General features: G+C 39.9%; 1 protein-coding gene across 2 annotated transcripts; it reads right to left on the bottom strand.

Annotated features, from left to right (window-relative positions):
- Positions 1–1,043: 1,043 nt before the first annotated feature.
- Positions 1,044–11,304, bottom strand: dohh (deoxyhypusine hydroxylase/monooxygenase). 2 transcript variants are annotated; one of them, XM_048614212.1, is made up of 4 exons: positions 11,115–11,304; positions 8,354–8,430; positions 4,033–4,267; positions 1,044–2,723 (listed from the first exon to the last, which is right to left on the bottom strand). In XM_048614212.1, the coding sequence occupies exons 1-4, from the start codon at positions 11,275–11,277 to the stop codon at positions 2,386–2,388; spliced, it is 813 nt and encodes a 270-aa protein (XP_048470169.1). In that variant the 5' UTR covers positions 11,278–11,304; the 3' UTR covers positions 1,044–2,385. The 2 variants fall into 2 exon arrangements, with proteins under 2 accessions (XP_048470169.1, XP_020378201.1); XM_020522612.2 differs by lacking the exon at positions 11,115–11,304 and adding an exon at positions 9,195–9,596.
- Positions 11,305–12,266: the final 962 nt, after the last annotated feature.

Genomic DNA, 12,266 nt, shown 5'->3' with positions numbered 1-12,266 from the left:
TCGGCAGTTCCTACTATCTCTAACTATATATAGATAGTCAAGTCAATGTGGTGTTTTATAAATTCCTAATTTAGAAACAAAACCCATCTAACTCCAAACCAAAACACAGATTCTAAACAAAGCCTCACACCTAACATGCATTGTCTGACCTAAAACGTCACCTCTTCTTTACACTGAAGAGACCTTTAATTCTCTCATGACAGTAACTTAAAAGGGCATTCAGGGACTTGCATATACATACTAATCAATTAAAACCTTCTAATTGATTAAAGATTTAACAGCATCTCAGGTTTGTTTAACACATCCTGATCAGTGGTGTCACTCTTTGATCTTTTACTTATAAATTGTGTCTGATACTACTTCTCTAACACCTGAATGAGACAGGCTCCGAAAGCTTGTATTTCCTGGGTGTTGTGATTTCTGACCTTGTCCACCCCAGTTCAACACCAGCACCTCCACATCATGACTCCCGTTCAACTGGGCCCCATTTAGGAGTACCGTGAACAAATCTGTGCACTACACCTTCAGATGGATATATGGGCCTCGGAAGAAGTACAGTGTAAGTTTACAAGAATGATATCCGGACTTCAGGGTTTAGTCATGTTTCTCTAGAATTTAAAAGGTTAAAAGGAGTGATCTGATCAGTCTTCAAGATATTAACACGAAAAGTCAGGATAGATAAACTATGGGAAGGATCCATTTTTTCTAGTCACTGCTCTGCTACCCCAAGCAGCTGCTTATGCAAGTCCAATTTTATATCCCTGAAACTTCTCATTGTTTTCCAAGCTGGCTAACAGAGGAAACAAGGCTTTCATCTCCCAAACGTGAACAACATGTATGAATTAAACAGAATGCTTCTTGCTGACTTGATTGTCTGGATTCACCGCCTTTGGAATGAAGTGGTATAAAAAATGCAGACAGGTTTCATATATCTACAATTTCACAACAGTTGCCTCAAATCTGCTGTCAGCATTAATTTGTTTTTAAAATAAAGGAACTTTAGTCTATGAAGGCTTCAGGTATTGAAATCAGATGAAGTTGAATATCATTTATAGGCCAGTTTATTATCATGACAATAGCTACTGAAACAACAAAACATGAATTTTTCTTTCAAAAATAGCACCTTAATTAAATAGACATGTTTTACACATCTAGTCCCTCTTTAATGCTCTAATTATAGCACAATGAAAAGGTTGTTGAATTTTTTGAAGCCCAACAAAACCCATCCCAAAGAAACATTTGATGCATAAAAATTGGACAATAAATTCTACTTCCATCATAGACAAGTTTAGCAGATATGAATCTTATTAGAAACCTCTGGCACAGGTGTGACTTAAGTTCAGGTCTCCAAGGTAGGGATACAACCACTGCACCATAATTGCCCCTCAGTTTTGCAGATATGCACTATCGGACTCTGATAGTTTGAATATATTGGATCAAGCCCAAAGCAACAAGCACAGGAAGCATTTTGTTTTTACTGTAACCAGGACTGTCAATAGTACCTCAGAACAGCTCCAGCAGAGGAAGCCACGTGACATGGCATCTATACCAACTCACTACAAGAGCAACTCAACTCTAAAATATTAGCAATTCATTGTACTATATGGACTGTCAACTGGGCATACAATTAATTGTTAGTTATATGTCAAAGCTCTGGCCATGTACTAAGATACAAGCAAGTTCAATTTTAAACAATTAAACAGTCAAGATAAACCACCACATTAACAAAATAAACTAGTGACTTTGTAAATTTCTTTGGTGAGGATAGTTTATATTTGACAAGCCCAGCCATACAATATGTAATTGTCAACATCATGTAACTTATAGTCAATCCAGATGATTGAGGAACTATAAAGATTGAGGCAAAAGAAAAATACCATAAAATGTTTGAGATCTGAAAGAAACACAAATCCTAAAGTTAATCAGCAAATGCTGTCTGACCTGAATATTTTCAACATTGAAGATTTTAAACCTCTTAAAAGATTTTTAAACTGATGGAGGGATCATGTTTCTACCAGACTTGTCATATGTGATTTGATGTTCGCCTATCGACTTACACAATATTGCTGTTGTGATAGGATTTGACTTCCTAAATAGCCTGAAGCTAGGAGGTAATAACACTTAAATTAAATCCAAGGTATGTTTTAGGAGACTAAACTTGAACCAAGTATAAGGATTTTTTGTTTAATATTAATTAACAAGTACAAAATAAATAAAAGCATGATGTATTTCATTACATATTCTACATTATTTGGAATTAAACAACATAGGGAAGAATGGCATCAGAAAATGCACAAATTCAGCACAAAAGAAAATAATAATATATGTGAATAGTGCACTCAACATAAAGTTCTGATAATCTTTCAACAATTTAAAGAAATTCCATTAAGGCAACGTTCCATTCCCAGGCTCAGTTTTTTGCAATTTAATCAGCGTGTCTGCATACTGAAACTCTGGACTGTTTTCGTACTCAAGCATGTCCAGTGCTACCTCACAACTCTCCTTCACAACACGTTCTCCATCATGTAGGTATTCTTTCAATACTTCCAGACATGGCTCTTTGGCAATTGATCCTAAAGCTTCTGCACACTCGTGACGGACCATGGGATTTTCATCCATTTTTTTCAATGCTGTTATAAGTTGTGGAATACTGGCATCATGTTGCATTTGGCCGAAGACATAGCCAATTTCATGACGAAACAGGGCACTTCCACACTGCAAACCTGAGGGAAACACACAGAATCAAATATCTTCACCCAAACGCAAACCAAAATAATAGAAGTACTTAGAAGAGATCTGAAAGTCAAGACTGGAAGTTTATTAACAATGCTGATTAAATCATAAGCCGATTTCCAGATATATAGTAATTTGTTAGTACAGAACTCGAGCATGGTTTGAAAAAGAACATTGAAGTTTATTGTCCCGCACTCATCAGGACAATTCACAAGTATATAAATTCAAGTATAAACCAATATTCACACTGCATAAGAGGAGACTGCTGATTGGTTGGCAAATGAAAAATCAGACTGGTAGAGGTGTTGCCATAGAGAATTCTTTCATTAATACTGATTGACAGTTAACATTTAGGGTTGGTTTAAAACTTTAAACCAGGCTAGATGACTCCCATTGGTCAGAGCAGTGGCCTGAGGAATGAAAGCAAATAGCTGTCATCTACTTTGAGCTGAAACAGGCATATAGTGATCATGTGTTTTTGGTTTCTGTCTGCAAAAAGGAAGCGTATTCTGGGTACTAATATATGCAGCTTCCAGTATATGGAAGTGCAACTTCAAGGGCCCTTCCAGTGGTATTACCATCACTGAATCCCTCATAAACATCATGGGAAATTACCAGAAATTGAACCGGATCCGTGATATAAATATTACGGTTACAAGAGCAGGTCACAGGCAAGAAATCCCCTGGGTAATTCACACCAGTGCCTGTCCACCACTGAAGCAGCTGGACGCTACCCAGGGCCAAACAACATGCTTGACTGGCACCCTATTCAGCCTTCTCAACATTCACTCCCTTCAGTACCAAAGCACAATGGGAGCATTGTGTATTTCTACAAGATTCATTGCAGCAACTAATCCAGACTCCTTTGACACTGTCTTAATTCACAACCATTAGTATCTAGAAGGATAAGGACAGCAGATCGATAGGAGTACCATCACCTTCAAAGTCCCTGCCAAGTCACATCCCATCCTGTCTTGGGAACTATATTGCTCTTCCTTCAGTGTCATTGACTCAAAATCCTGGAACTCTCTTTTCAACAGCACTGTGGAAGTACCTACAAACCAAGGTCCACAGTAATTCAAGGTAGTGGCTTACCACCATGTTAAAAGGGTGGGCAATGAATTCTCTACCCTAGCCAGCATCAGCTACATCTCATGAAGGATGATGAAAGAACGAGGCTTGAACCTGCAACAACACGATTTAACAGCTCAAAAATGTTTGTAATTTTACTATGGTGTGCCTACCTCAAATTCCACAGTAATCAATAGTCTGAATCAAAAATCTCAACAAAATACATACCATCTCCTAAGGCCAAGACTGCTTCTTGACTTCCAATATTCCGCAGGGCGAACATCGCTCTGTATCTATCGAATAAGGGCAAGGATTCATCTAGGAGTGTTTCTCTTAATTTCTTAATATCTTTCTCCAGAGCTGGGGGAGCAGGATCAATTGAACAGTATTGGCTTTCATTCTGGTCTTTGTTGTTCCGAAGCCATTCAATTCGTTTAACTGCCAGGTGGCAAGTTTCAGCAACCTAAATATTTTAATACAAATGAACCATTAAAATGAAGCATAGGGAAGCCACCTAATCAAATTGAGAGGTAATAAAATGGATCAAAAACCAGTGTCTCCAAAAATCCTACTTAAATTGCTATTGTTCTTGGCTCCAAAGTCTCATGACTCATTGGGTATATTATTGCCCTAGCAGTAATTTTCTGCAATGGGTAGTTCAACAGCCCCAATACTTAACTGTTATGTTAGAGCCAATGATTTTGTAGTTGCTTATTCCCAAAATAATACTGTTTAAAAACAGTAATTTGACAGAAAAGAATTAATATACATTTACACAGGCATACTCCTGCACAGTGTACCCTTGCTCATACACAAACTCATTTATTTCTTTCACTATGGCTTCAGACTCCAACATCATAAGACCCAAATTGAACATTACCTGAAGATTGAACCCATAGGGTGTCAACAACTGAATTCAACGCAGTTGACACTATAGCTGTTAACTGGTCTAGTGAAATCTCATCTTAACTATCAGTATATAACCTGTTTTATTCTTATGAATCTAAACTACAGTTTTCCCATTGTGAAAACTGTTGTCATTTTGTTTCCTGTATTTTTGGTTGTGAACTAAGATTGCAAAAAGGACTGCTTTAAGTATGTGGTTAAAAGTACAGCAATTTTTACAAGTTACTGAAGCTCTGTGGTGTTTACACTGCTGGTTTGTTCAACAGGGGAGTGATGTTTGAGGGCCTAGCACTGAAGATTACGTGTACACAATTGCCATTGAGCCAGCCACAGGTTTGATTGGTTCCTTCAAATCATGACCAGTTGTAAACACCAAAGGTCATCAACTTGACATCAGATTTTTGCCTGAACAGCTTGTGGGTGTGAAAGATACAGCAAGTAGTCTTCGGCCCACTGGAAGGTCGGATAGTGTGCGTGTGTCTCTCTCTCTCTCTCAAAAAAATGCCTGAAGCTGCTGTAAGCTGTTGCCTTTAACCAGTAACTAATAGACTTTGTCATTAGTGTAACCAATCAGCCTGTGTCTTGTGGTGTCGTAAAAGAACCTGGAGAAAGGAAATCACAGAAATAGAAAGTCCTAATATGCCAAAAGTATACTTCAACAAATCCTGTGAACTGGTGCTATTGAAATGCTTCTCCCAGTTTATTTCCCTTCATTCAATTTTTTTTTGGTGGTCTATATGACTGTATGCAGTGGTTTTAAAGGGGGTAAACATTCAACTAATACAGCCATACATTGAAATTTCATACCTTTACCTGAAATTAGAATTTACTTATTTTTAATAAGCAACCACTTTAATAAGCAACCCAACCACCCCTGTAAACCTGCATTTCCCACAGCTAATCAACCTAGCCTGCACATCCCTGGACACTGATCAATTTAGTATGGCAAATCCACCTAATCAGCACATCTTTGGAATAAGAGACGAAACCAGAGCACCTAGCAGAAACCCACACAGACATGGGGAGAACATGCAAACTCCACAGTCACCAGAGGCTGAAATTGAACCAGGTCCCTGGCACTGAGGCAACAGTGATAATCATTGAGCCAACCTTTGCTCTTCACTACAGAGCAAAGCTTAGGTTCTCTGCCTGCTGCTAGAATTGCACGAGAGAGAGTCTATGTTATCAAATTTGCCTTTGCCAAAGGTGTGCTTGTAGGATGTTACAATATCAGAACAGTTAATGAGCAGTTTATTACTTTAAGTATTTTGATAGTGTTACAGTTAAGCCAATTCTTTTATTTTGTCTGTATTTTAACTATAGTGTACGAATAAAGTGAGTTTTGCTTCAAGCCTTGTAGCTTCACTAATTGAATTGCATCCAGAATGCAACAGCTGGCACTTGCCTTTAAAATAAGAAAAAGTTAGGGTAGAGGCCATCTCCTTGACTCGTTTGGAGGGGGTTTGGTCTGGTCCGTGACAAAATGGGACAACCAAAGTAGATTTAGTAATCCAACTACAATCTGACCAATGCTGTATAAAACAACTTCACCTCTTTGCTTTCATATTTAAAACTCAATTACCCAAGTCTTGTGGTGTTGAGCACAAACGTCGTTTGCTTACTGTTTGATGACAGTACTGTAAAAAAAACTTCTTGAAATCTTCCAATTAGGGCTAAAATCTTCCAATGAGGACCTATTTAGAAGGCCACATTACTGTTAAAAGGAACTTACTACCATAGTTTTATTGATCTAAGACAAAATTTTCCAGATTAATAACTTGCTGAAATTCTGGAGATGTAACTGCATTTGATATTTTGCATATCGTCTAAGACAAAAAAAAATGAATTACATCAATATTTCTCTGGAAACTGAAATCGGAGCACTGCACAGAAGCAATCCAAAAATTAGGTTCCATATCTCCTATTACACTGCGGTTATCAGATCCCATTCTGAAGACAGAATGGGGATTTAAATTTCTCACTAGTCTGAAGCCAACTGCCAAGTGCCCTTTGTTACATTGGATGAGCCAATCTGAAAACGATAGAAAATCTATTTGGAAACTGTGCACTGCTGTAACCTGAAGATAGATACAGGAATCAATAACTTCCAGTCATGATCCCAAACAAAGGAGAAAGCTGTTAAACTAGCTTTGCTGAGCAGATCTTTGTGATGCTTTGAAGCCCGTGGAACACCTCAGTAGAAATGTTCAAGCAAAGTAATAGTTTTTGAGGAAGGTGATAAGTAGGGAAGTCAGGAGGGCATTTTAGCTAAAGATTGCTCAATTCCAATTTAACATTTATTATAACAGCTCTGAAGCAATGAATTAATATAAATTAATATTAAACTGTTGGTTTCTCCTTCTCTCTAGATTTCCAATTTCTAACAAATTACACATTCATCTAATTATTCTTCCTCTCCTAATTTTGTTTTTATTATTAAAGGCTTCCATTTGCCTTCAATGGCATGCCATTCAAAACTTACGATAAATCCTGGACTTGAATTGCTTTTGTTAGCATTTTCCAACGTTTACAGATCAGAAGTGACCACCCTTTCAAAGCTTAAGAGCCGAAAATTTATTGGGGAAATACCAGAAGTGTTGTACCCCTTTAGTATTATACGGTCTGTTCCTGGAAGTTAACTGGGCTACTGGCTGGTCCAGTTCCAAAAATTCTAGAACAGTGGTTGGCAGTTTTAGTAGAGAATCAAATGATCCACAGGTCCAGTAAATACTCCTACCTCAAACCCATTTCACATCAATAAGGTCTTTATTCCACGTACCCTCTGCCACAAGTGAGCAAAGGCTTAAATGGGAGCCAAGAAGACCACATCAGGAAATTTATAATTTAACTAAGATCTTGAAGTGAGTTTGGAAATCCAGTAAAAGGGGATGGAAAATAAGTGTAACAACTTGCATTTATATAGTGTTAAAATAAAACATTCCAAAATACTCTAACACAAAGACTATAAATTTGACAGAGCCACATAACAAGACATTAGGATAGATGAGCAAAATCAAAGAACCTTTTAAGGGAGAAATGACAGGTATAAGGGAGAAATGACAGGTATAAAAGAGAAACAGTTTGAGTTTTATACCTTAGCAGTTGGAGACCAGGAGAGGACATAGAAGGTTTTACTTCACTTAACAATTTTTCCATTTGTATTAGCTACTTAATGGAAACACTGTTTCTCTCTCAGCTGATGCCTGAACTAAGCTTAATAATTGGAAAACTACTGAGGAAAAGCCAACTCTTCTGCCCCTTTAATATGACAGCTTCTGTCCCTGGAAACTAACTGGGTTATTGGCTGGTCTGGTTCCAAATTCTAATAAATGTCAGCTAGATCATTGCCAGTTTTTTTTTAAATTAAAAAGGTTGATGGGGATACAGAACTTTGTGCAAATTAGGCCACAGTCAGAGTTTTGGATAGCATCAAGCTTAGGGAGATTAGAACACAAAGTTAAAACAGGTGTAAGTTGAAGTAGTCAAGTCAGGAAGCAAGGGCAAGGATGCAGTTTCAGCAGCAGGTAAGCAGAGGTAGGGATGCTGTTCAGTAACAATACAGGAGGAAATAGACAGCTTGAGAGATGATAACATGAAGATCATTTTAACTAAATCACAAGAAATAAAATTAATATATCCTTACTTCTATTACTGAATCATGTGAGTAATACCTCAATGTTTCAAGAACCTCTGGGTTTCCAATAGCTCCCAATGCTTCACCTGAAATAAGAGTATAAAATGCAATTAAATGGATCTAACATTTATCAGTTGCAGCAGCTCACAAACTGGCTGAATGACTGCAGGCACCATTGTAGCCAAAGGATAGAGATCTACATGAAGCCCTATTTGCTGCAATTTCCTGCAGGGTACATTTTTCATTGTTGTTTTTGTTAGGGAATGATTCTCAAGTTCACATTGTGCTAAGCGTGCGTAAATGTCAAGCTACTTTAAGACATTCAACTACCAAAAGCAGGATTTAAAAGTCAGAACAACCACAAGGTTGTGCTTAGAAAATTGTTTAACAAAGCATATCATATTATTTATGTGGAGATAGGAACCAAAATACTGCAGGTTGCTGGAGAATTGAGACAAAAAGTACTGGAGAAACTCGGAAGGTCCAGCAACATCAGTGAATAGCAAAAGGGTTAATATTTCAAGTACAAATATTCTTTATAGAAACTTTCTGCTTGTATTACTTAACGGCAGTGCTGTTTCTCTCACAGAGAATGCCTGAGCCAACTTTAATAATTGGAACAGTATTGGGGGAAAAAAAAAGCCATGTCTTCTACCCCTTTAGTTGGCTAGCCTAGTTCTAAATTCTAATAAACGTCATCTCCATCATCATCCGCCAGCACTTTCAACATTTCCACATTTCTAGCAACGACAATATTTAGGTTTGATATTATACTCGTGGAGTCAGGCTTGAAATGATCTATTTCGAGCCTTTCGGCGTTTTCAAGGTCGGTAGGCGGCCAGTACGTCACCTGCTTCGTGCCTGACCATGGGCTCCTGGCTGTGGTCCTGCAGCACCCGGATCAGGATAGGGATAGCGCGCTGGTCCTGCATCTGGCCCAGACAATAGGCCAACTCATGCTTCAGCAGCACCGACTCGTCCCCGAAGCCCTTGGAAATCCACTCGACAGCCAGCGGGCCACCCAGGTTCCGAAGGGTAAAAAGCGCCCGGAAACGCTCCTTCAGCGGCCTCGACACATCCACCAAGATCCGTCCGATCACTTCCACCGCCTTCTCGTCCATAATCATCAACCGTCCGCTGCTCCAACTTCAGTTCCGACAGCACTAACACCCGCCACCACGTGACTTCAAATCACCCAGCATCCTCTGCGGCCCATTGGGTCAATGCATAGGGCAAAAAAGGGAGGGGGGGGATGAAGATGTTGGACGAATCGCTAGTACAGGATTGGTGAGTGGAAGTGAAGATATTTTCTAATCAACCTGTTCACAGACATTGTTACACACCTGCAGAGCGGCAGGTGGGACTTGTTCCAGGGAACTCTTAGCCCAGCAGCAGGGACACTACCACTGTATCACGACAGTGCCCTGGATGGAATTGAAGCAAATTCTCCTGACACGAGGGAAAATTATCCTGAATTAAATACCTATAAAAACATACTCACACAATGTACTTAATTTATAAAACGCAGCCTGAAGGCTGGGAAGAAGGAGATTCCAGTTAAGAGTTTCTGGTTATGATTACTATCCACTGGCTCCTTAAGAAGGGATTCCAGAATTAGAGAGTTTAAAGATCAGGCATAAATTTACGATCGTTGCCATCTGAGCTTACACATAAAGAATAGCTAATAATTAAACAAGGTAGTGAAGGATTCGGGGATCGTATGGAATTGTTAGCTCCTTCTTAGCATAAGGTTCCTTCAACAAGACAGGTCAGGAGTGTATTTGAATTTTCTCCACTTGCCATGGTGAATGCAGCTCCGTCAATGCTCAAGAAACACAAAGCAACCTCATCAGCACCCCATTCCAGCACCGACTCACCGCAGCAGCAGTGTGTATGAACTGTGAACAAGATGCACTGCACCAACCCACCAAGGATCTTTTGTCAGCTCCTTTCAAACATATGACCCCTGCCACTTGTTTTTAATTCTTTGAGGCCAAGATGACCATGTTAATTATTTGAGGTGTCTCCTAGGGTTTCAGTGTGTATAAGAATGGGACGACTGAAGGTGATCAATGCCCAAGAAGTTCTGTTACAGACTGAAGACATTTGACAACCGAGTCTTGGAAAAGCTGCTGGCTCTAAATTTCCTCGCCGTCCCTAACATGTACTTACTTTCAAGGAAAGCCCCCTCCACCTCTTTATCGTTTGTTCGTGTAAGACGTATTGATCTCGGGTCCATACTGAAACTCCTAAGCAGCATTCAGAGCATCCTTATAGCGTTTCCTTTGACTGCCATTAACAAGCTAGACCCAAGATTTCCAAAGAAGTTTTGCCTTGGTAAGTGAGCGCCAGGTATTCTGACTACACTACAAGCCCGACTCAGTTGTACCTGTATTAATAGTGTGGTTGCTTGGCACATGAACATCCGTCAATGACTCGCATTTTGTCCCATTTTATGATCTTCATAAGCTTCCAAAGCAACTCAAGTGAAATTGGTTAAGCTTCTTTGCATGATGTTGATACATATTCCAAGACTTACATTCATAGAGTAGAAAGTCAAGACCATTATTGTCGGAAAACCCCATCTGGTTCACTAACGTCCTATAGGGGAGGGAACTGCCATCCTTACCTAGTCTGGCCTACATGTGACTCCAGACCCGCAACAACGTGGTTGACTCTTAACTGCCCTCAGGGCAGTTAGGGATGGGCAATAAATGCTGCCTAGCCAGCGACGCTCTCATCCCGCGAATAAATAAAAAAAATTGCTCACAGGCTGTTAGTCCGGCAGATAGATTTACTCCTCTTCCTTCCAGACTGATATTCAGTCCACCGAAAGCTCCACTGGGAATTCTTGCATATATCTTGTCATCAATATAGACAGCTTGAGAATGAGGGATAAGCAAACCCTGCTGCTGCTGACAGATTCTGGCCATAGACTGAAAGCTTGGGCTTTGGGTAATCCCTGGAATAGGCTTACTTCATATTGATTGTAGCAGCAGTTGTCACATGGTTTGGAGAACCATAGAACATTAGAGCGCAGTACAGGCCCTTCGGCCCTCGATATTGCGCCGACCTGTGAAACCAATCTGAAGCCCATCTAACCTAAACTATTCCATTATCATCCATATGTTTATCCAATGACCGTTTAAATGCCCTTAAAGTGGGCGAGTCTACTATTTTTGCAGGCAGGGCATTCCACGCCCTTACTACTCTCTGAGTAAAGAACCTACCTCTGACATCTGTCCTATATCTATCACCCCTCAATTTAAAGCTATGTCCCCTCATGCTAGCCATCACTATCCGAGGAAAAAGGCTCCCACTGTCCACCCTATCTAATCCTCTGATCACCTTGTATGTCTCTATCAAGTCACCTCTTAACCTTCTTCTCTCTAACGAAAACAGCCTCAAGACCCTCAGCCTTTCCTCATAAGACCTTCCCTCCATACCAGGCAACATCCTGGTAAATCTCCTCTGCACCCTTTCCAATGCTTCCACATCCTTCCTATAATGTGGTGACCAGAACTGTACGCAATACTCCAAGTGCGGCTGCACCAGAGTTTTGTACAGCTGCAACATGACCTCATGGCTCCGAAACTCAATCCCTCTACCAATAAAACCTAACATACTGTACGCCTTCTTAACAACGTATCAACCTGGGTGGCAACTTTCAGTGATCTATGCACATGGACACCGAGATCTTTCTGCTCATCCACACTACCAAGAATCTTACCATTAGCCCAGTACTCTGTATTCCTGTTACTCCTTCCAAAGTGAATCACCTCACACTTTTCCGCATTAAACTCCATTTGCCACCTCTCAGCCCAGCTCTGCAGCTTATCTATGTCCCTCTGTAACCTGCAACATCCTTCTGCACTACCCACAACTCCACCAACTTTGGTGTCATCCGCAAATTTACTAACCC

The sequence above is a fragment of the Rhincodon typus genome, chromosome 29 (assembly GCF_021869965.1).
Source record: "Rhincodon typus isolate 14 chromosome 29, sRhiTyp1.1, whole genome shotgun sequence".
NCBI lineage: Eukaryota > Metazoa > Chordata > Chondrichthyes > Orectolobiformes > Rhincodontidae > Rhincodon > Rhincodon typus.
Note: the sequence above shows the minus strand (reverse complement) of the source record. Positions and strands in the feature narration are given on the sequence as shown.

Coding starts and splice junctions, on each gene's coding strand:
- dohh (XM_020522612.2), bottom strand. CDS start 9,471: ATGATTATGGACGAGAAGGCGGTGGAAGTGATCGGACGGATCTTGGTG. Junction 4,268..8,353: donor CACATGATTCAGTAATAGAA/GTAAGGATATAT, acceptor TAAAATATTTAG/GTTGCTGAAACTTGCCACCT. Junction 2,724..4,032: donor AGTCTTGGCCTTAGGAGATG/GTATGTATTTTG, acceptor TGTTTCCCTCAG/GTTTGCAGTGTGGAAGTGCC.